The 23832-nt window shown below is 49.2% G+C and overlaps 1 protein-coding gene across 1 annotated transcript in view; it reads left to right on the forward strand.

Annotated features, from left to right (window-relative positions):
* Window positions 1–23832, forward strand: part of LETMD1 (LETM1 domain containing 1) — a 55420-nt gene that overhangs the window by 25955 nt on the left and 5633 nt on the right. Inside the window, exons 7-8 of the mRNA XM_075334486.1 lie at window positions 12377–12529; window positions 14633–14729. Of these exons, the coding sequence (XP_075190601.1) occupies window positions 12377–12529; window positions 14633–14729 (250 nt within the window). The remainder of the gene's footprint in view (window positions 1–12376; window positions 12530–14632; window positions 14730–23832) is intronic.

Genomic DNA, 23832 nt, shown 5'->3' on the forward strand with positions numbered 1-23832 from the left:
AGTGTAGTGCTTTGTGTGGCCTCCGGAGGCAGTGGCTATACACCCAATTGTCTGGGTCTCCCAATAGGAGCTAGAAGAAAAGGAATTTACGGTAAGTAAACAAAATTCCCTTCTTCAATCCAGAAATAATACTCAGTCCATCAGTTATTAGATATATGAAACTGAAATAGCTGTTGCAAAAGCCCAAATTGTTATAAAGAAAAAAACTTAACATTAATAGAGGTGCCCAAACTTTTTCATATGACTGTATCTTCTCTTCATAACGGTTTCTTTATCACTTCATTGGGGGACAAAGGAAACCTTTCTTCTGCCACTAAGAGGGTGACCCTATGCAAAAAAAAGTTAGCTCCTCCCCAGCAGTCTACTCCCACCAACTGGCACAATTAAATCAGTTTTAGCTTAAAGGGGTTATCCGGCTTATTTTTACTTTTTTGTTTATTATTTCCCTATTGGGCTACATTGGGGTGGGTAAGTAGATAGTGAGCACTTACCTGCTCCGCTGTCAGCCCCTCTCACCCGGCTCAGAGGGGTCATGTGACCGCTCCTGCCGCGATTTTGCTGCTTCCAGTCATTTCATGTCATCATGGGCAGGACCATGTTGACATGCAAATCTGGAACAGCATGTTGCCGCCCTGCTGGGCGGGTACAGTGCGTGGAGGCCCCGCCCCCTTCCCTGCACCCTCCCACACATTCCCCCGCACCCTGTACTCTCCCCACAACCTCCACCTGCACTGCTGTGGGGTCCGTCACCTGGGGGAGGGGCCTGGCGGTAGCTGCCGTGGTGTCAGCGCCAGCACCGGGCCCCCTGCTCTTGATTGCACATTCAAATGTACCGGCATCACAGATCACAGATGCCGATATATTTGAAAGCGCTGATGAGAAGGAGCGCAGCGCTGCTTCTCATCACTGTCCCGCTGTCTGTGCTCTCTTCAGCACAGCGGTGACGTCACTACTGTGCTGATATGTCCAGATCACAGACAGCGTGCGAACGTGCAGGAGCGGCGGGGACCGAGGATGGGTGAGTATGTATTCCCTACATGTGTTCCCTATGGGAGTAGGGGGGAGTCGGTACAGAGCGCCGTGTGTGCGTGCGGTGCAGAGACATATGTGTATGTGTGTGCGCGGTGCAGAGCCATATGTGTGTGTGTGGTGCAGAGCCATATGTGTGTGTGCGGTGCAGAGCCATATATGTGTGTGTGCGGTGCAGAGCCATATATGTGTGTGTGCGGTGCAGAGCCATATATGTGTGTGTGCGGTGCAGAGCCATATATGTGTGTGTGCGGTGCAGAGCCATATATGTGTGTGTGCGGTGCAGAGCCATATATGTGTGTGCGGTGCAGAGCCATATATGTGTGTGTGCGGTGCAGAGCCATATATGTGTGTGTGCGGTGCAGAGCCATATATGTGTGTGTGCGGTGCAGAGCCATATATGTGTGTGTGCGGTGCAGAGCCATATATGTGTGTGTGTGGTGCAGAGCCATATATGTGTGTGTGCGGTGCAGAGCCATATATGTGTGTGTGCGGTGCAGAGCCATATATGTGTGTGTGCGGTGCAGAGCCATATATGTGTGTGTGCGGTGCAGAGCCATATATGTGTGTGTGCGGTGCAGAGCCATATATGTGTGTGTGCGGTGCAGAGCCATATATGTGTGTGTGCGGTGCAGAGCCATATGTGTGTGTGTGCGGTGCAGAGCCATATGTGTGTGTGTGCGGTGCAGAGCCATATGTGTGTGTGCGGTGCAGAGCCATATGTGTGTGTGTGCGGTGCAGAGCCATATGTGTGTGTGTGCGGTGCAGAGCCATATGTGTGTGTGCGGTGCAGAGCCATATGTGTGTGTGCGGTGCAGAGCCATATGTGTGTGTGCGGTGCAGAGCCATATGTGTGTGTGCGGTGCAGAGCCATATGTGTGTGTGCGGTGCAGAGCCATATGTGTGTGTGTGCGGTGCAGAGCCATATGTGTGTGTGTGCGGTGCAGAGCCATATGTGTGTGTGTGTGCGGTGCAGAGCCATATGTGTGTGTGTGCGGTGCAGAGCCATATGTGTGTGTGTGCGGTGCAGAGCCATATGTGTGTGTGTGCGGTGAAGAGCCATATGTGTGTGTGTGCGGTGCAGAGCCATATGTGTGTGTGTGCGGTGCAGAGCCATATGTGTGTGTGTGTGCGGTGCAGAGCCATATGTGTGTGTGCGGTGCAGAGCCATATGTGTGTGTGCGGTGCAGAGCCATATGTGTGTGTGCGGTGCAGAGCCATATGTGTGTGTGCGGTGCAGAGCCATATGTATGTGTGTGCGGTGCAGAGCCATATGTGTGTGTGTGCGGTGCAGAGCCATATGTGTGTGTGTGCGGTGCAGAGCCATATGTGTGTGTGTGTGTGTGTGCGGTACAGAGCCATATGTGTGTGTGTGTGCGGTGCAGAGCCATATGTGTGTGTGTGCGGTGCAGAGCCCGATGTGGGGCTGTTATTTGAAATGCTGTAGTGATAACAGGTCAGGTGCTGGGGCAGAATACTGACAGAGAATGTGTGTGCAGGGGGCGAGGCTGGACACTGGGGCGGAGCTGGACACTGGGGCCGGGCAGTGCCAGCTGTGACTGGGAGGCTTAGCACAGGAAGTGGTCACGTTTGCTAGAGCTGAATGTAAACAAAGAGCTGCAGAGAATAAAGTTATTCAAGAGGAACAAAAGTTAGAAAACAAAAAATAACAATGTAGGAATGTTTTATATGACAATACAGCACAGATTAGCTTAACAAAAATTTTTGAGTTTGTCGGACAACTCCTTTAATGTCAGTAGGAGGCAGATACGGGGCTTCACTGGCATCATTCCAGATGGAACTGGTACTTTTCAGCCGTCCGACAGACATTCTAGATGTCAGATGTGCGCCTTCACATCCAGCCTCCACTCCTTTTTCCCCTAGGTCCCGGCAGACAGTGGTGGCTCTTGATTAGGATGATATAGCAGAAGGTCTGTTACAGTAGGAATTTTTCACTTGGGTTCAATGCAGTTCCAATCTGAGCTACCATGGCCTCCTCCTCAGCCACTTAAGCCCCCATTTTTATCATCCTGCACGCCACCCAAGCTCTTCTGGCATCCCTTTTCTCTATTTTAGGCCCCAGCTTCTGTCAAGGCCTACTTCTACAGCCGGGACACGCCATGCTGACCAATCACACTTGCTGGCCTCTTGTACACCCTTTATTGGCACTCCCCTGTTACAGCCTATCCTGTTGTCTTCTCCCTCTGCCGTGCGGGACCTTGCACACCCATCTTGACTTTGCTCCCCTTCTCCTCCGGCGCCATACTTGTACAACGGTGTCAAAGACACTCGGGAAGTGTCTTTCCCTGGATCTGTGCATCAGTTCTCCTTGACCAAGATTCTACAGCAGCCAGTTGACTGTAGTCCCTTGCACCGCTCCAGGACCAGGGTAAGCCCTACCACGTGGAGCGTTTTTTTGCCTGCACTTCATTCTTTCTTCTTTTCTTCATGCCTATCCCTAGTGAGTCTCGCTCCCGTCCCACTGCCATTGTGTTTCACTTTGCTTGTTCTTCCTTCAGTAAGAAATTTCCTTTTGTCAGCCCTCATGACTCTGCCCAGATTGTAGCCCACATAAGATTCAATATCCCCAGGAGCCTGCCACTGTCTGCAAAGAGAGCATGCCCTCTATCCCCGAGTGGGTCACAGCTCTGTCCCAATACTAACAATACAGGGGCTCAGGTTGCTTTCCCAGGCGAATCTGACTCTTCTGTGTCTTCATGCCAATATGGCAGATCTCGCGAAAGATCCAGAAAGCAAATACGAACCAGCACATCTTCCAGGTCTCCATCGCCCTTCTTCTTCCAGGGTGGTTTTCTCTCAATCTACCTCTTCCAATGCACCAATGGCTGAGGAGTCAGTCCCCTGTACCAAGTCAGATTCCGATCTAGACTATGAACAGATCTCAAAGCTTGGTGTATTGTCTGATTATGGCAATAAATTAGACCCTTAAAGGGAATCTGGCACCAGTAGAATGCTGTATATAAGAGCTAATTGGTGGTGGCCGTAGCTTGTAAGGGAAAATGCTTGTGACAGGTTATTTTTTAAATGAAGGACGAGCACACTGTAGCCTAAGGGTATGTGCGCACTAGGCGTTTTTTTCACGCTGCGTTTTTATGTGCGTTTTTGTCTCAACGCACCCGCGGCTAAAAAACGCGGCAAAAACGCATCCGTTTTTGCCGCGATTTGGTGCGTTTTTTGCTGCGTTTTTGCTCACTGCGTTTTTAATCAGTGCACAATGCCATTAAAGATTGTTGATGAAAAAAAAAAAAAAAAGGTCTGATGTCATTTCCTTCTTCAAAATGTTCATTGTATGCAGGAGAGCAGACAGCTGCAGAACTAGTGTATGCAGGAGAGCAGACAGCAGCTGCAGAACTACAAGGCTCAGCATCCTCCATCCAGGACTGTATGCAGTTTTTTGCCCAAAAAGAAAAAAAAAATGACATGGGCTTCGCCATATTTTTGTATGCTAGCCGGGTACAGCAGGCAGGTACGGGCTGCCCCCAACCCCCAGCTGCCTATTTGTACCCGGCTGGGAACCAAAAATATAGAGAAGCCCTTTTTTTTTTTTTAATTATTTCATGAATTTCATGAAATAATTAAAAAAAAAATGACGTGGGCTTCGCCTAATTTTTGAGTCCAGCCGGGTACAACTAGGCAGCTGGGGATTGGAATCCACAGTGCAGGGTGCCCAAGATTTCTGGGCACCCCCACTGCGAATTGCAGTCCGCAGCCACCCCAGAAAATGGCGCTTTCATAGAAGCACCATCTTCTGGCGCTGTATCCAACTCTTCCAGCTGCCCTGATGCCGGGTGGCTAGCTAGGTAATAATGGAGTTAGGGCTAGCTGTATAGCTGGCCCTAAGCCCAAAATTCATGGTGTCACGCCAATATTAGACATGGCCACCATGAATTTCTAGTAATGATAAAAAAAAAAAAACCACACAGAAAAATATTTTTATTAGAAATAAAACACAACACAATTAGTGACTCCATCTTTATTGAAATAAAGAACCCCCCTCCGCAGTAATCCTGGGTCAGGGTCCCGCGCCGTCCAATCCGGATCCAATATCATCTGATCGGTTTGCTGGAAGGCAGAGCGATCAGATTATGTGTCAGGTTAAACTACGTGAATCACATCACACATCAGCTGATTGTATAAAAGCCGATTATACAATCAGCTGGTGCATCAGTAGAAAAAAAAAAAATAATACTCACTTATGTGCTGATTACCGGCAGCTCCTGCAGCGATCGATTGGACAGGAGTCTGACCCCGTCCGATCGCTGCAGCAGCTGCCGGTAATCAGCTGATGAAGTCCCCTGATGGCAGGATCAGCTGATAGCCGGCCGGGTGCGAAAAAGCCGGCGAGACTACGATCAGCTGATGCGTCAGGTGACTGCATCAGGTGATCCACCGCCAGGTCCTGCAAGCAAGGTCCTGCCCCGGGGAGACTGCACACAGCCAGAGCGGCGGTACCGAGACAGGGGCTGGGAGCAGGCATGGCACCGGGACCCTGCAGACAGGTGAGTATATATGACATTTTTTTTTTTCTACTGTTCACTTTGGTTTTCGCCGCTGCCTCCACCTCCCGCCCAGACATGGCGCCGCACGGAGCTGACATGGCACCGGACAGGAGGTGGAGGCAGCGGTGACGGTACCGGGAGGATTCACGCTTCTGTGTTTACCAACAGAAGGAATCCTCTTCCTGTACACGTCACTGTAGTACCCACCCCTTGCGTTTATAGCTGCGTTTTTAGTCATAGAAACGCGGCTATATGCGTTTTTCATTGCGTTGTTGAACATTCATTGAACTCAATGGGTGAAAAACGCAGTGAAAAACGCAGAAATAATTGACATGCTGCATTTTTGTGGTCACCACAAAAACGCAGCTACAAAAAAACGCTGTGTGCGGACAGCACTTCTGAAAACCCATAGACCTTGCTGGGGAAGCAATGTCACTGCGTTTTCAGCACAAAAACGCGGTAAAAAACGCCGCTAAAAACGCGGCAAAAACGCCTAGTGCGCACAAGGCCTAAAGAAGACAAAGTGCCTCTCTCAAGTATTTCCAAGCCAAAGTTACTTTAATGGAATTGTTGCCAAAGTATGGGAGCATCCAGAAAACTGTTTCTAAGAAAGAAGCGCATGTGCATCCCTTCACATATGACCTTATTCAAAAATAGGCAGAATGTCCAGCGGTCAATCCCCCTGTCACCATTCTATCTAACAGTACTACTCTCCCCTTCTTGGATGGAGCCTTCCTCAAGCATCTCCCGGACAAGCACATCGAGTCTCTGGCTAAATTGGCCTTTGTCCGTCATTCGCCTATACTTGGGTTTCCAAGTCTATTTCAGCCTGGGCCAATTCCTCCAACAGAGTATCCTTTCCGATGCTCTTTCTTTTGAATTAGTGGATCTGGAGTAGCTATTGCCTACTTGGGAAGTACCTCTTGTCAGCTTCTCTAGACTGCTCTACCCTTGCCACCAGCAACATCATCATCGTGATTCAGCGAGCTTTGTGGCTGAAAGCATAGAACATGGATTCGGCCTCCAAAAAGTCACTTACCAGTCTCCCCTTTCAGGACTCATGACTCTTCAAAAGAAGATTGGATAAGATCATCTCGGACGTCATAATACGGAAGTGCACTTCACTTCCACAGCCATAGCACAAACGCCTCCTATCAAGGAACGCACTCTTCAGTTCCGTTCCTTTTGTCAATTTCCAACTGGGAATTCCAATGGTCTCCCAACCGTCAAGAAAGGAAGAGACCCCTTTTAAGTTGGCACCGTCCTGGCAACCAATAGGCCAACAGAGGGGATTCTCCAGATCAAGGGCCACCTCCTATCTTTCTGGGACAAGTGGCTGTTGGTTGTTGATGATGCCTGGGTCCGAGATTTCGTCTCCTTTGGCTACAAAATATAATTTTTCTCCCTACCTCACTCGTTTCTTTCAGTCTCTCCCAACAAAGAACTTTATTCATCGCCAGCTTCTTTAGGGCTATCCATTTCCTCCTCAAGTCAGGCATCATCATTAACGTTCCTCCTCAAAACGCTTTTCAAGTTTTTATTGAAACCTGTCTGTGATCCCGAAAAAGGACAGCTCTGTTCTCCCCATTCTGGATCTCAAGTAATTTAAAAAACCTGTCCGCCTATGTCGTTTCAGAATAGAGTCCCTTCAATGTGTTATAGCACCCATGGAACTCAAGGAGTTTCTCTACTTAGTGGACATCCAGGTTGCCTATCTACATATTCCCATTATTCTGCCTCACAAGAGATTTCTACACTTCGCAGTGCAGGAATTCAATTTCCATTTCACAGCGCACCCCTTCGGTCTTGCCACAGCTCCCAGGGTTTTCATGAAGATAATGCCAGTCATCATGGTCATTGTTCAGACCAGAGAAATTTTGGTCATTCCCTATCTGGACAACATTTTAATCAAGGCTCTTTCCCACACAATATGCCTTGAGTCTTCAAATTACTGTGGACACTCGTCACCATATCAATTTGATCACCAGCAAGTCAGTCGTCCCTGATCCCAGCCCAGCGCTTAACCTTCCTGAGTATACTATTCAACACCACACACGCAAGTGTCTTTCTACTCAGATAAAAATATACAGCTCTATTGTGCGTAAATTGTTCTCTCAAATGCCCCTCTCCTTTCTCGCTCTGTTATTGCAGGAGCATTCTGGGAAAGATGGTAGCCGCAATGGAGGCGGTCCCATTTGCGCAGTTTCACATTCGTCCACTTCAGCTCTTTCTCCTCTTAAGATGGGACAAATCAACTCATTCCCTGAACCAGCCTTTTTTACTTCTTCCCCTGGTAAAGATGTCCCTGGATTGGTGAAGGCAGTCCTCTCTTGTTCAACAAGGAGAACATTGTTCCTGATAATACTTTGCAAGCCAGTCTCTTAGGTTGGGGAGCAGTCTTTCAGAACGTCATGGTCCAGGGTCGATGGAATGTTTTAGGAAGCATCTCTGCCCATCAACATTCTGGAACTCAGGACGATGTTCTTGGCTCTCCTCTTTTCTAGGGATGTCCAATTCGCGTCCAATCTGACATTGCCACAGCGATGTCATGCATCAATCACCATGACAGCACTCAAAGTTGGGCAGTGATGTGAAAGGTCTCCCAGATTATTTCTTGGGCTGAGCAGAATGTTCGGAAATTTCAGCAATACACATCCCCGGATTGGACAATTAGGCCAACGCAGGTGAGAAGTCCCTGAATCTGATAATCTTCACCCAGATCTGCTTCAGATGGGGAACCACCGATGTTGATTTGATGGCATCCAGGCTTTACCACAAAAGTTCCATAATTTTGTACCCAGATCACACGATCCCTTAGCAATAGTTTCTGGCAACTCCTTGGTCATAGTTTTCCCTTCTTTACCTCTTTCCTCTGTTACCTCTGATCCCCAAGCTGATCATGAAGATCAAAGCAAAAGGAGTGCCTATCATACTCGTGTCTCCAGACTGACCCAGAAGACCCTAGTACGTGGAGTTCAATCTTCTCGCAGATGTCCTGTGGAACCTTTCAGAGTTTCCATATCTTCTCTACTAGAGCCCCCTCTTTCACTAGAATTGTCAGTTGCTCAATTTAACGTCCTGGCTATTGAAGCTGTAGTATTAAGGTCCCTGGGCTTCTCCAAACAGATCATCTAAACCAAAGCAAGAAGCCTTCTTCCTCTGTTATTAACCATCGAAAATGGAAAGCCGCATTCTTCTGGTGCGATGCCAACCAGACCGCCCCCATGACTTCTTTTTCCTTACCCTCCCTTTTGGCCTTCCTGCAGTCTGCTCTCGAAGCTTGCTTGTCTTTCAGTTCTCTCAAGGGTCAAGTTTCGTCGCTTTCCATTTTTTTTTTTTCTTTCAGAAACTTTTGGCATCTTGTCCTCAGGTCAAGACCTTCCTTCAGAGAGTTACTCATTCTGTTCTTCCTTACCGTCCTACAGTAGAACCCTGGGATCTCAACCTTGATCTAGACGTTCTTCAAAACTCTCCATTCAAACTGCTACAATAAGTTTCTCAATACCTTCTCTCCTGGAAGGTTTACTTTGTTGCAGCTATCGCCTATATCAGACGAGTGTCCGAACATGCAGGCCTTTCTGGTCTTTCTCCTTATCTGCTGTTCCACCAGAACAAGGTGGTCCTGCATCTGATTCTGTCCTTTCTTCCTAAGGTGATTTCCTCCTTTGACTATAAAGGGAACCTGTCACCGGATGTTTATAATACTCACCTAATGGTATGCAGGCGTACTTTGATCTCCCCTGAGTAGGGCAGATTAAAGTATTGTAGTGCGCCTTGCAGGACCTCAATGCCGGCTAGTGTGCTGTAGAAAACGTTATCCACACTAGCTTCAGAAGGAGGACAAAGATGGCTGAAAGAGGAGGCGTGGACCCAGAGAATGGAGACGCCCATCCGACCGTCTGCTCTGCACCGACCGTTAGGTGAGTATTCTAAACATCCAGTGACAGGTTCCCTTTAACAAAGACATCATACTGCCTTTTTGTTTTGTCCATTTCCTTTTCATCCTTGCTATGGGTCACTAAACTAAACATCTTCAGAAGACACCTTTTAAAGAAGTAACATCTACTTCTGCCCCCACCCCCACCCCCCGCCCTCCAAGAGTTTTCCTAGACCTCTTGAAAGGGGGAGAAACTCAACTCCTAATTTTTGGGGTTTTGTGGGTTTGTTTGTTTTTTTTTTGTTTTTTTTATAGAAAACTGCAGCAGCTCCACTCTATAAGTGTTTTAAAACCACCATGAAGGGGTCTTCCGCAGTTAGAATGATATGGCTGTGTTTGGTCTAGAAATGTGCTGTGCTGTTTTTGGAAGGAAGTTGCCATATTTGTTGAGTATTGTACAACCCCGTGTGTAGGGCGCTGTACATGTTCTGGGTGTTGTCTGGGTGTGGCGGGGGGTGAGAGCGGTGTTGTATGTGTGTTGCGTGTGTTGCGTTGTTTGTGGAGCGCTGTGTGTCTGTAGCGTTGTGTGTGTGTTGCGCGGTTTGTGTGGGTGTGGTGTGTTTTGGGGGGAGGTATGTTTTGTGCAATGTGTGTGTTGTGCGGTATGTGCGAATATTTATGTATGCCGCGGTGTTTGTGTGTTGGGTGTTGTGTGTGTGTGTGTGCGGCGTTGTCTGTGTGTGTGGGTGTCTGTGTATGGCGGTGTTTGTGGTTCCCAGTATGTGTGTGTTGTGTGTGTTGGGGGGAGGTGTGCACCTCCTATCGTGCTCCATCCCCCATGCTGCGCACCCCCCATCGTGCCCCATCCCCCATGCTGCGCACCCCCCATCGTGCCCCATCCCCCATGCTGCCCACCCCCCATCGTGCTCCATCCCCTATGCTGCGCACCCCCCATCGTGCCCCATCCCCCATGCTGCGCACCCCCCATCGTGCCCCATCCCCCATGCTGCCCACCCCCCATCGTGCTCCATCCCCTATGCTGCGCATTCCCCATCGTGCTCCATCCCCTATGCTGCGCATTCCCCATCGTGCTCCATCCCCGATGCTGCGCACCCCCCATCGTGCTCCATCCCCCATGCTGCGCACTCCCCATCGTGCCTCATCCTCCATGCTGCGCACTCCCCATCGTGCTCCATCCCCCATGCTGCGCACCCCCCATCGTGCTCCATCCCCCATGCTATAATAGTTCTCCTATTATACTCAGAGAGGAGTATAATAGGAGGACTATAATAGGAGGAGTAGTCCTGGGGGGAGAGGAGTATAATGCCGGCTCCCTGCACATGTGTACCGGGAGCCGGTGTACGCTGGTAACTATGATACACATCGGGTAACTAAGGGACCTTAGTTACCCGATGTGTATAATGGTTACCAGCGTTCACCGGCTTCGTCACGATCCCAGCAGCGCAAGGTTATTTCTGGCGATGCGTGCGGAGGGCCGGGGCGAGTGGCCAATCCATGCAGAGGGCGGGGCCAGGCCGAGGCAAGCGACCAATCCGTGGGGGGGCAGAGCCGAGGCGAGGCGAGCGGCCAATCCATGCGGGGGGGCGGGGCCATGGCGAGCCCAGCGGCCAATCAGCTTTGTGTCACCGTAAGGACACAATTTTGGAGCAAGACAGACAGACAGACAGACAGACAGACAGAATGAATAAGGCAATTATATATATATATAGATTGGCAGAGCCTGCATGGCAGCACATGGCGCCGCTGAGCTTCCGTTCTTCAGAGCTCTCCTTTCAACAGGGTATTACGCATGTAATGTTCCTAGAAGCAATGTTTCAAACAGGGCTGTGGAGTCGGTAAGCCAAACCTTCGACTCCGACTCCTCAAATTCTCTTGCACCGACTCCGACTCCGGCTCCGACTCCGACTCCGGCTCCGACTCCGACTCCTACATATATTGCTTATAGTTAGGTGAAAAATTTATTGTAGTACATGAATATGTGTATGTGAACATCAGACATTTAATAATTTTTATGATACAATAATCAAGATATTTGGATAGAACATAAAATATATTTATTGGAATACAACTTTAGAACACAAAAAACTGTAATAAATTGTAAATATGTAATACACTATGTAATATACAGTAGATTACATATATATCTTGTGTGTGTATATACACTGTATATATAATAGTTATTGGAATACAACTTTAGAACACAAAAAACTAATAAATTGTAAATATGTAATATATATATATATATATTACATATTTACAATTTATTAGTTTTTTGTGTTCTAAAGTTGTATTCCAATAAATATTTTATGTTCTATCCAAATATCTTGATTATTGTATCATAAAAACAATTAAATGTCTGATGTTCACATTGTACTACAATAAATTTTTCACTTAAATATAAGCATTATACTAAATGTTATTATTTAGTAAAATATTCAGCACATTCTGCATTGCACTCCTGTCCCCAATTTATTATATATTTTAGGAGTCGGAGTCGGTGCATTTTATACCGACTCCGACTCCACCAAAATGAGCTCCGACTCCGACTCCGACTCCACGACTCCGACTCCGACTCCACAGCCCTGGTTTCAAAGTGGGATTATCTCTGTGAAACAGCATTTGACAGAAAAGTGTTTTGGGTTTTTTTAAATTCAGTTTGATACAAAGAAAAATTACCTCATATAAAATTTGGGGAATAAAGGGGTAGAATGTGACCCATAAAGATATTGTGGCTGTAGAAGTCTTGCCTACATTACAGGCTTTCTGGCCATTGTCCTACTATACTGTGGGGTCTTTAATGCTATTGGTGCGGCACGTCCACCTGCTTTCCTACGGAATCCACAAAACATGCATTGTTATGGGGGCTTGGGTAGAGTCATGAGAAATAGTGTCCTATGCCGTTCTCTAATACAGTCTTTTGTCTGTTCAGAGAGATTTAAGCCGTCTCATGTTCCTGACTCCGCACCTTCCAGCATTTTTCCTTCAACGTCGGCTCAGGTCACACATTTTTGAAATTCATCACCTGGACAGTGCCCTGCTCGAATGTGGAGTCACCGAACTCAGCGACGAAGAAGTTAAGAAGGTGAGATGGGAAATAACAGGTTACCATTATTCTTCTATAGTTCATTAAATTCACTCTGGAAATGTTGGGGCTGGAAGAGATTGCTGATACAGAAGAGAGTCCAGAATTGTTTCTCTACAATGCCGGAGTAGGAAGAGAAATGGCTGCATTTTCCATTTTTATAACACAACATAAAGAAAATATCTTGTTTTTAGGATTTTTTGTCTTATTTATGCGCTAATTCAGAAAATTGATTTGGATAGACCACTTTAGTTCTTTTCTTAGATATGATTGGACTCTGTTCTTTGAAAGATTTCTTCTACAGAATAGCAATGTCATACGATTTCTTGTTTAAATGGGAAATTTTTGTATTTAAATTACCCACATTTTTAGTATAGAATGACCTTTGTTTCACCGCTGCGAAGATATTTCTTTCCTATAATGCAAATTGGCATAAAATGTAAAGCTGAAATGATCAAATCGCTTTTTTTTTTTTTTTTAATAATATAATTATGTGCAAAATATTTAGGTTATATATAGAGTTGAACGGATTGATACACGGGACTCTGGTCCAGTGTCAGTGGAAACTGGCAACTAGCCGGAAGGTCCACATATCGCTTACCTTCTGGTGTCACTGGTGCGATGTCATCTGCACGACATCTGGTGCCATTTCATTTTAATCAGCAGGTCAAATACACTAAGAAACATGTTTAACATTTAAGGCAGCAAACTCTGCATTGGCCAGTGTAAATGGGCATATATCTGATGTTCTCGCATGAATGTTGGATTGAACCATACACATGAGATCAATATTTTGCCTATTCCACCTTTTAATAACAGTGGATTGTTAGAATTTATATTGTAGTTCGGAATAAGCAATTGTCAAGCATTTCTGTCAATATCCCCCCCCCCCCACATCTTTTATCAGAAGACAGTTGACAGGCCATCATACTCTTGACCTCATTGGTCAATGATATCAGCATTGATGCCTTTTCTCTCGTATGGTCCACTTTAAAGCGCAGATGCACACTACAATACTTTGCTCTGCCCTCAGCAGGGGAGAGCAAAGGGCGCGTGTGCAGGAGCGCAATGGAGGCCTCTATGTGGATGACGTAGGACGCGTCATCCACACAGGGCTGGGAAGGAGGACGGCGATGGAAAGAAGATAGGAGGCATCTGACTGAGACCAGCAATGATCATCGTAGCTGCAGCTTATCAGAGACAAATCCGGGGATAGGTTCCTTTAATCAGTGCGGTATTCATCACTGGGTCTCGCCAACCCCAGCAATGGACAGTTGTGGTCCCATTTGCAGGTTGCGTAGCCGGCTGTGCACGCAGGGGTCATGACATGAATGAAAATTACAGAAATCACTACATAGCCGAAGTGGCCATTTTCATCTAACCTACACTCGTGTATCTTGGTTTATTTTTATGTTCATGTATTTTTTTCTTAGCTTGTATGACCCAGATAGAAGTTCTCTGTAGGACACTTTTCACCTAAATATCCTTTTACACTAGCCTAACTGACCGATTGAGCGCATTATGCAGTATAACTCTATGTGCCCACGTGGCGTATTTTCATGCAGCTACGCTGCGATCTGCACCGTAGCGTAACTGCATGCATCCTGCGTCCCCAGCATAATCTATGAAGATTGTGCCTCATCCATGCCCACGTGGTGTATTAGAACACAGCGATTCGGCTGCTGCCAAATCGCTGCGTTCTAAGAAGTGACATGTCACTTTTTTTGTGCGATTTGCATGCAGCCCCTGCTCTATGGGAGGGCTGCTATCAGAGCGCATGAAATCGGCAGTCATCGACGCTTCAGAACGGAGCTTTTCAGCTGCGCTCTGAAGCGCACATGCAGTGACATTACGCTGCTGTGCAGAGCGTACACACGTGGGCACATAGCCTAAGAAATAATCATTGTTGGCAGCACATCGCACTGTGCAAACCATGAGATGTTCTGTTCACACTATGCAAACTGTATGGGGATGTACAATCATTTATGCAAATGTCTGTGCTTATACAGTTTGCATTGGCCGCTGTAAAAGGGCCTCAAGTGCTAATCGGCCCTCAAAAATTGCAATCTTGTTAATCCTATTTGTGACTTTTTTGTTTTTCAGGCTTGTTATATTAGAGGGCTTAACTCCAATCACTTCAGTACAGAAGACTGTAAAAAATGGTTACATTGCTGGCTGCAGCTGTCGGACAAATTAAAAGGTAAAAACGACTAACGCGCTGACTATCTGGGGGATTGTAAAGTGAATGTTTAACTTCGGTAGAATTTTCAACAATTAAACAATTATCTGGTGACATTCATGCCTTTACAAACTGGAAAAATTCGGGTATTGTGAGGACTTCCTTCTGCATTCTTCTGCAGCGTGCTCTGCAGTCTATCCATGGAGGAGTGCTCTGGGGACGGGCATGATCACAGCACGAAGGCCACTCTCCTTTCAGAGTATATACTCTCTACATATACAAAATCCATTGCTCAGCACAGACAGTGATCGTTAGGCACTTGTGATGTGCTGTATGTGGCGCTACACACAGTCCCTGCGATTGTGCCATTTTCTACCATATTGAATGTTTACAACCCATGACCATGACGGTTTTACATTTTGCTCGGTAAATGGTATTGAATAGTTGGTAAGAATCGATTCTCTAGGCTGAGCCTAGCAGCGAGGTCAGTAATCTGTGGTCGCTGGACGCTAGCCCTTAGAAATGCCTCCTACCTCTTGATATTCCCAGCTCCACCTCTAATCAACCAACTTGGCGCAACGTCGCACACACACTTGATTTGATGTTGCAACAAGCGGGCTATTCACAAGACGCTGCGGATGCTGTGAGGTAGAAGGTGGTTCTCAGGGCACTTGTCCAGCTCGGGCGCTGGGCAGAGATTTACAAATTGATTCCCTTGAACTCTAGTATTGAGGCTAGACATGGAATAGTGTCCTAAGGAAGTCTTCAAGTAGGATACACAAGTATAGTATCAGGGACTAAACTAATATAAACCATTACATCATGGAGGCCAAACAAACTCCAATATAAGCCAGGAAAAAGAAGTAGACAAAAAGGATAATGTCCCTCATGTTCAGATTTTCTATAAATTGGCTAAAATTTTGAAATATAATTGCCATTACACAGGATGCATCAAAAACTGGGACTCAACAGGTCCAAAATAGTAGAAAAGCAGCAATTAATAGTGAAAACATTAACAGTAAATGTAAACCCCTATAATCAAACCTGTACTTAATTAAGTAGATTTTGGCAGTGTCATAGATTGATTGACTGAAAAAAAGGTAAAAGAGTTGGAGAATGGCAGATGGTAAATCACAGTGGATCTTGCATATACTACTACAAGCCAGACAGTTGTCCCATCGCTCCAAAGTGCGTTTCGCCTTGTTTTGTCAGAGGCCACAGACACGTGGAATTGTGCCTTCTTGACGTTTCTGTCCAGCATAACAAATGAGGCTTTGTTCACATAGAGGCGCTGAATGTATGCTAAAACGCTGTCAGAACTTACGTCCAAATCCAAGCAAAACGGAATTTGGGCATATGTTCAGACGGAGCCATTGATTATAATGATGCAGGGGGAGTCACAGTATGCTCACTGCATCTTGTTTACCGCACCATTAACTTGATATATATGGCCGAAAATTACTTCTGACAGAACACACTCACTCAATCTGCATCATTATAGTCAATAGCGCCATCAGCACAAGCGCCCAAATCCCAATTTCTCTATCGTTTCATTGGGGGACACAAGACCATGGGTTATGCTGCTGTCACTAGGAGGCTGACGCTAAGTAAACATAAAAAGTTAGCTCCTCCCTAGCAGTATACACCCCGAGCCGGAGGCGGGCTCAGATCAGTTTTTAGCTTAGTGTCGTAGGAGGCTGATGTGGGCCGTCTTGGCCCCCCTCAGCCATGTATGTTTTTGCGCTTTTTTCTTTTATTTCGGCGCCGCTCATCACTCTCATACCTGTCTTCTTTTTCTCTGCAGGTATTCGCTTCACTCATCCTCCGCAGCCCTGTGGGTACCACTCCCCAGGGTCGCAGGGGCTTGAGATTTCGGGCCCTCTCCCCCGTCCATCCCCGTGGTACCACTCCCGGGGGTGTGCGTGTGGGCAGGTTGTTGTGGGCACCCCTGATTCGCCCTGCGGTATCACCCCAAAGGGCGTACAGGGGAGTACAGCAGGGATGGAACCTCCGCAGCGTGTGTAATCGATGGGGCCCTGTCACGCTGCCTTCTCCTGCAAGGGGGCTGCTACCCCCATCATGATGTCCACTTCCCTGCCTCAGCACGCTCTCCCCCGGAGTCTTCCTGGACGAGTAGCACTGTACACAGGCAGGGGCAGGGCGCCCTGCCTGCACCGCATCCGTCGCTGGGATGGCGCCGCCGATTACAGGTAGGACCGACCTCTCCTGCACTTTCCCCCGGCCCTCTCCATAAATTTAGCCCCCGGTCTCGGCCTAGTCGCTCCTGCGTCCTAGCCACGCCCCCGCTGCAGCGCTATTGGCCGCCGGTCGTCTCCCTCTGTACCTCCCACTGCTCTGCCTCCTGGCTCATGGTGGGGGCTGTGGATACTCTGGTTTTTCGCGCCGGAATGCCGCTCCTCCCCCAGCCTCCTCCAGCGTCCCCTCGTCATTTTAGCCTGTCTCTGGTCCCCTGAGGCTGCAGCGCGCCGGCGTTCTGACTCTTCTGGCCAGCTCACTCCTGGACTCCCTCTTCTGGACTGGTGGGCAGCACACAGGACCTGGGTAAGCTCTGCTCCTAAGGAGTAGCCCTCACTAGGTAGCGTTCTCTGTGTTTAGGGACGAGTTAACCCTCTCCTGTCTCCTTCCTAGCAGCCACCAGGGAGAGTACTTGCTTTCACCATGCCTAATGCTAAGTCCACCCGACCCAAGCAGGCCCCCTTTGCCTTATTTTTTGCATGCTCCTCCTGCAAGACCAAATTTTCCCAGGGCCAGGACGCCCCACTATGCTCCGTCTGTTCTACAGACGCGCAGCCTCCGCAGGACTCCGCGGCCGACGCTTCTGATACCGCAGACGCCACAGCGCCATATGCTGCAGGGCCCTGCGTCCCTGTCCCAGTCCGTAGATTCCCTCTCTGAGGCTTCTCGGACCATCGCGCAAGCACTGCGCCTGCTGCCGTCGCTCGCCCAGACCCGACGCAATAGCCTCCGGAGCAGGTGAGCCCCGTTGCAGGGACCTCCTCTGCTGCTCAGAAGCGGACCCGCCAGGTCTCGTCTTCAGCCTCTTCCCAGGTTTCACCTTCATCCCCAGGTCCAGACCATCATTCCTCCAGGGAGTCGTCTGACCGCTCCGATGATGATTCCGATGCAGCACCCCTGCTGGACTCAGAGCAGGCGGCTGATATTCGGCGCATGGTGAATAGCCTGATAGAAGCAGTGAACCAGACACTAAAGGTACAGGTGGACCCCGTCTCCTCCCAGAGCACCCAGGTCTCGTTTAAGCGGATGAAGCGGGCCCAGAGCGCATTCAGCGGACATCCAGAATTCGCTGAGTTACTGCGCAGCCACAGGCAACAGCCGGACAAGGTATTTACCAGCGGTAAGTCCATTGATTTGCATTATCCCTTTCCTGAGGGTCTTCGAAAGGATTGGGCAGGCTCCCCTGTGGTCGACCCCCCCCAATCTCCCGCCTGTCTTCTCACACAGTCCTTCCACTCACTAACGGTACGTCTCTCAAGGACCCTACGGACCGTACTATTGACAGGTTGGCCCGTTCCGCCTTCAAGGCAGCGGGCACATCCCTCTCACCGGCCTTTGCCTCGGTTTGGGTTGCGAAGGCTCTGATGTCCTGGGCGGACACGCTACGCTGCGGTCTCCACGCCATTCCTGCCAATCCAGACCTGGTTCCCATCGCCTCGCAGATTTCCCTCGCGGGTGAGTACCTGCTCAATGCAGCCCTGGCGTCTGCAAATTGCGCGGCCCAGGCCGCCAGCAACAATGTGGCCATCTGTCGAGCCCTCTGGCTCCGGTCCTGGAACGCGGATGCGGCCTCTAAGAAGTCACTAACTTTCCTGCCCTTCCTAGGGGAACGTCTTTTCGGAGATAAGCTGGACCAGTTGATCTCCGATGCGACGGGAGGAAAGAGTACATCTCTCCCCCAATTGCGCCCCAAGCGCTTTCAGAATCGGCGCCCCACCGCTCGTTTCCGGCCCTTTCGCAGCTTCAACTCCACTCCCCAGCCGCGAAAAAGCCGCTCTCCTCCGAGACACAGGAGGACCCCGTCATTCAAGACCAATCCCGCCTGGCGTTCACGTCCCCGCCAGTCCACGAAATCTTCTTCCGGTTACCGCCGACGTTCCTCCAAGTGACTCGCGGTCGGCGCGCAACAGCGCCAGACTCGTGGGAGGGCGTCTGTCTCGTTTCCAGCATGTGTGGATCCCCCTGACCGCCGATGCCTGGGTCAGAGAGATCATCACATCAGGCTACAAAATAGAATTCGAGGCAAAGCCACCAAGACGTTTTTTCCTATCTCGCCCTCCCGAGTCTCCCGCGCTGGCTCGCGCATTCTTTCACTCCATAGACACCCTCCTCCGAGCCGGAGTCGTGGTACCAGTCCCTCCCGCAGAACGTTCAAGGGGTTCTATGCCAACCTTTTCGTGGTCCCCAAGAAGGACGGCTCTGTCCGCCCCGTCCTCGACCTAAAGCTTCTAAACAGGTCGGTGAGGCCTCGGCCGTTTCGAATGGAGTCACTCCGGTCAGTCATCGCGTCCATGGAGGTCGGCGAATTCCTGGCATCGCTGGATATTCAAGACGCCTATCTTCACGTCCCGATAGCCACCTCTCACCAACAGTTCCACCGCTTTGCGATAGCGGAAGATCACTTCCAGTTCACGGCTCTTCCCTTCGGCCTCGCATCCGCCCCCAGGGTCTTTACGAAGATCATGGCGGCTGCCATGTCCGTCCTACATTACTGGGGTGTTATGGTCATCCCGTACTTGGACGATATGTTGATAAAAGGTTCTTCTTTCGAGGACTGTCGTCTTGGGGTTCAGGTCACGATCGACACCCTTTCACGGTTAGGGTGGCTGATCAATCGGAAGAAGTCCTCTCTGACCCCGGCCCGTCGGATCACCTTTTTAGGCATGGTATTCGATACCACCCAAGGGCGAGTTTTCCTCACACAGGAGAAGATGTCCTCCCTGCAACGAGGCCTCCGCGCTCTCCGGCGTCAGCGCCAAGTTTCCATCAGGTTCGGCATGCGAGTCCTCGGTCGTATGGTGGCGGCGATGGAAGCGGTGCCCTTTGCACAGTTCCACCTCCGGCCCCTCCAGCTGGCCTTGCTGAAGAAGTGGGACAGATCTCCCTTTTCTCTGGACCGCAGGTTTCATCTTTCGCCGGAGACCCGCCACTCCCTCCGTTGGTGGCTCAATCAACGCAACCTCGCGTCAGGAAGGTCTTTCCTCCCGCTCCACTGGAAGATAGTGACCACCGACGCCAGTCTCCAGGGCTGGGGAGCAGTGTTTCGGCATCACACAGCGCAGGGCCGATGGACACCGCGGGAGAGTTGTCTCCAGATCAACATTCTGGAGATAAGAGCCATCCGGCTAGCCTTGCAGCAGTTTCGGCACCTAGTACAGGGTTGCCCGGTCAGGATCCAGTCGGACAATGCGACGGCGGTGGCGTACATCAACCACCAAGGCGGCACAAGAAGTGTCGGGGCGATGCGAGAAGTCAAGAAGATTTTGCACTGGGCCGAGTGTCATCACTCCCTGATCTCAGCGGTACACATCCCAGGCGTGGACAATTGGGCGGCGGACTTCCTCAGCAGGGAAGGCCTCGCCTCCGGAGAATGGTCCCTCAACCGGGAAGTCTTCAACCAGATCTGCGACAGATGGGGAGTTCCGGATGTGGACCTAATGGCCTCCCGGTTCAACTGTCAGGTTCCGCAATTTGTAGCGCGGTGCCGCGACCGCTTGGCTTTAGGAGTCGACGCCCTCACCCTGTCATGGAGCCAGTTCAGTCTCCCATACATCTTCCCTCCGCTCCCTCTGATCCGGAGGGTCCTCAAGAAGATCAAGGCAGAAGGAATACCGGTCATCCTAGTGGCTCCGGACTGGCCCAGGCGAGCATGGTTCGCGGAACTCACTCAGCTCCTCGCAGACGCTCCGTGGCGTCTTCCAGACCGTCCAGATCTCCTGCAGCAGGGACCTCTTTTCCATCAGAACTCACAGGTCCTAAATTTGACGGCCTGGCCATTGAATCCTGGGTTCTAGCTAAGGCTGGTTTTTCTTCAAGAGTGATACAGACAATGATTAGGGCCAGGAAGCCATCTTCATCAAGAATATACTACCGCACGTGGAAGGTTTTCTTCAGGTGGTGTGAAGAGCATAGTATTTCTTCTCCTCTCGCCTTCTCCCTTCCTTTCCCTATTTGCATTCTTGCAGTCAGGCCTCGATGCGGGTCTCTCGCTCGCAACACTAAAGGGCCAGGTATCGGCGTTGTCAATCCTATTTCAGAAGCCACTGGCCTCTCGTCCACAGGTTAAGACCTTCATCCAGGGAGTGGCCCACCTGGCCCCGCCGTACCGTCGGCCTCTAGAACCGTGGGACCTTAACATAGTCCTAGGGTCGCTTCAGGGTTCCCCATTCGAGCCCTTGCGGGATTCTTCCCTTTCTCACCTGTCTTGGAAGTTGGTGTTCCTCGTTGCCATCACTTCTATTCGCAGGACGTCAGAGCTGGCAGCTCTCTCTTGTCTATGTCTCCAGAACCGCGCCGTTCCGTAAGTCGGATGGTCTGTTTGTCCTCCCTTCTGGTCCCAAGAGGGGTGAATCGGCATCCAAAGCCACAATTGCCAGATGGATCCGTTCCGCCATATCAGAGGCCTATCGGATTCGGGACAAGTCTCCGCCGCGGGGGGTAAGGGCGCACTCTACCCGTGCAGTGGGAGCCTCTTGAGCGATTAGGCATCAGGCGTCGGCCGACCAGGTCTGCAAGGCCGCCACCTGGTCTAGCCTGCACACCTTTACTAGGTTCTACCAGGTTCACACCCAAGCATCGGCAGATGCTAGTTTTGGGAGAAAGGTCTTGCAGGCAGCAGTTGCACACCTGTAATAGGGTGACAGCATTCAATTATAGTACAAGCCCGCCGAGGGAGGTTGTTGTTTTCTTCCTATCTGCGGGCTTCGGTATTCCCACCCAGGGACTGCTTTTGGACGTCCCATGGTCCTGTGTCCCCCAATGAAACGATAGAGAAAGTAGGATTTTTGTGTACTCACCGTAAAATCTCTTTCTCTGAGTCTTCATTGGGGGACACAGCACCCACCCTGCTTGGTTTTTTGGTTGTTTAATTGCATTTGCCTGCTATTTTCAGCTGTCTTATGTTCATAGACCTCTTGTTCGCACGGCTGCATTGTTTTAGTTACAACTTGTTTTATGTATGGTGATTCTGGTACTCCTCCTACTGCTTGTGCAGAAAACTGATCAGAGCCCGCCTCCGGCTCGGGGTGTATACTGCTGGGGAGGAGCTAACTTTTTATGTTTACTTAGTGTCAGCCTCCTAGTGACAGCAGCATAACCCATGGTCCTGTGTCCCCCAATGAAGACTCAGAGAAAGAGATTTTACGGTGAGTACACAAAAATCCTACTTTTGTATGGTGTGGGACATAAGCACTGACAGAGCCACTGTACATATGATAAAACACTATATGAACATAGCCTAAGAGATCACAGTGACATACGAGGCAATGTGGAGATGCAATATTTCTGATGATACAGTATTTACCAGGGAAAAAAATCTAATGTTTGTCACATTTATAGATAATGCTTTTTAACCTTGAATAATTGTTGGGACCAATGGGGAAAAAACCCAATCATTTTAGTTGTATCACAGATGTAACGATTATTGTGAGGTTTCATGGATCATAATTATTTTTCTAAGTTGAGGTTATCTGTTGATCTAACTAATTTAATGTATCCAGAACCATAGCTAGGAGTACATCTCAGGGGTTAGGGGACCAATATATATCTGAGTGGACCCCTAATCAAGGTAAACATGTTTATAACTATGGTGGCACACACTAATTGTGGGTATAGGGCAGTGGTGGCGAACCTTTCAGAAACCAACTGCCTATATTGCAACTCAAAACCCAGTTTAAGTGCCAATAGGGCAATTAAACCTGAGTAACAGAACTTTAAAAGCGTTTGGCATGCTTTTAAACAATAATTGTGATTTTTGCTGTTGAATGCATGCTGATAACATGTCTAACCTTGGCTCATACTTTGTAAGTTTGAGAGCAAGACATGCAGCACTCAGGTCATCTGTTAGTCAGTTTCTGATGTCAGATTATTTTATATAATTCAAAGCTGAAGACTGCCCCATCCTGGTATAGATGTCCCCATCATGATCCCATTGTGGTACATATATACCCCCATCATGGCGTTGATGGCCCCATCTTGGTATAGATCTCCCCATCATAGCCCCATCTTGGTACAGATTGCGACAGCTATACCAGAATGGGGCAATCATGGCCCCATTCTGGTATAGATGGGCCCCTTCCTGGCCCCATTCTGGTTTAGATGTCCCCATCGTGGTGGTTTAGATGTCCCCATCGTGGTGGTTTAGATGTCCCCATCATGGCCCCAGCCTGGTATAGATGGCCCCATCGTGGCCCTACCTTGGTAAATGTCCCCATCCTGGCCGCATCCTGGTACATATGATCCCACCATCACTCAGCACACAGTAAAAGAGAGAGACAGAAAACCCCCCAGACTATTATACTTACCTTCCCTCCTCTCCCCCAGTGTCCTCCTCTGATGCTTTCATGCCGGCAACTGACTTCAGCGTGTAAGTGGCGCAGCACATGACGTCACTCTCAAGCAAGTCCACTTACGCCTGCGACAGCTACCAGCAAATTCGTTACCCCACACGCCTAGGATTATGGGCGTGGAGAGCAGTGAATAATCGTTCTTTTTAATAGCGGCACATGTGACTGCCCAGACACTGCAGGAAGCTGGCTACTGGGCGATCACGTGTGGTGTTTCTAATGAACATGAATATTCACTGCTCTCCACACCCATTATCCCTCCCACCTCTCAGCATTGGCTTGAATGCAAAGAGATGGGTGGGATTATGGGCGTGGAGAGCACTGAATATTCATATCCTTAATCTGTGGGCACATCGCAGTGCCTGCGGCCTAGGAGAGTGAGTGTCTGAGAGAAGAGTAAGATCTTTTCCACTCCGACACACCTTGAGCCATCAGTTCAAAGTGGCAGTATCACTGAGGTGACTGCGCGCGTGCTCCAACAGAGAAGGCTTTGTATGCCCTCTCTGGCACACATGCTGTAGGTT

This window comes from Anomaloglossus baeobatrachus, chromosome 2 (genome assembly GCF_048569485.1).
Source record: "Anomaloglossus baeobatrachus isolate aAnoBae1 chromosome 2, aAnoBae1.hap1, whole genome shotgun sequence".
NCBI classification, from domain to species: Eukaryota; Metazoa; Chordata; class Amphibia; order Anura; family Aromobatidae; genus Anomaloglossus; species Anomaloglossus baeobatrachus.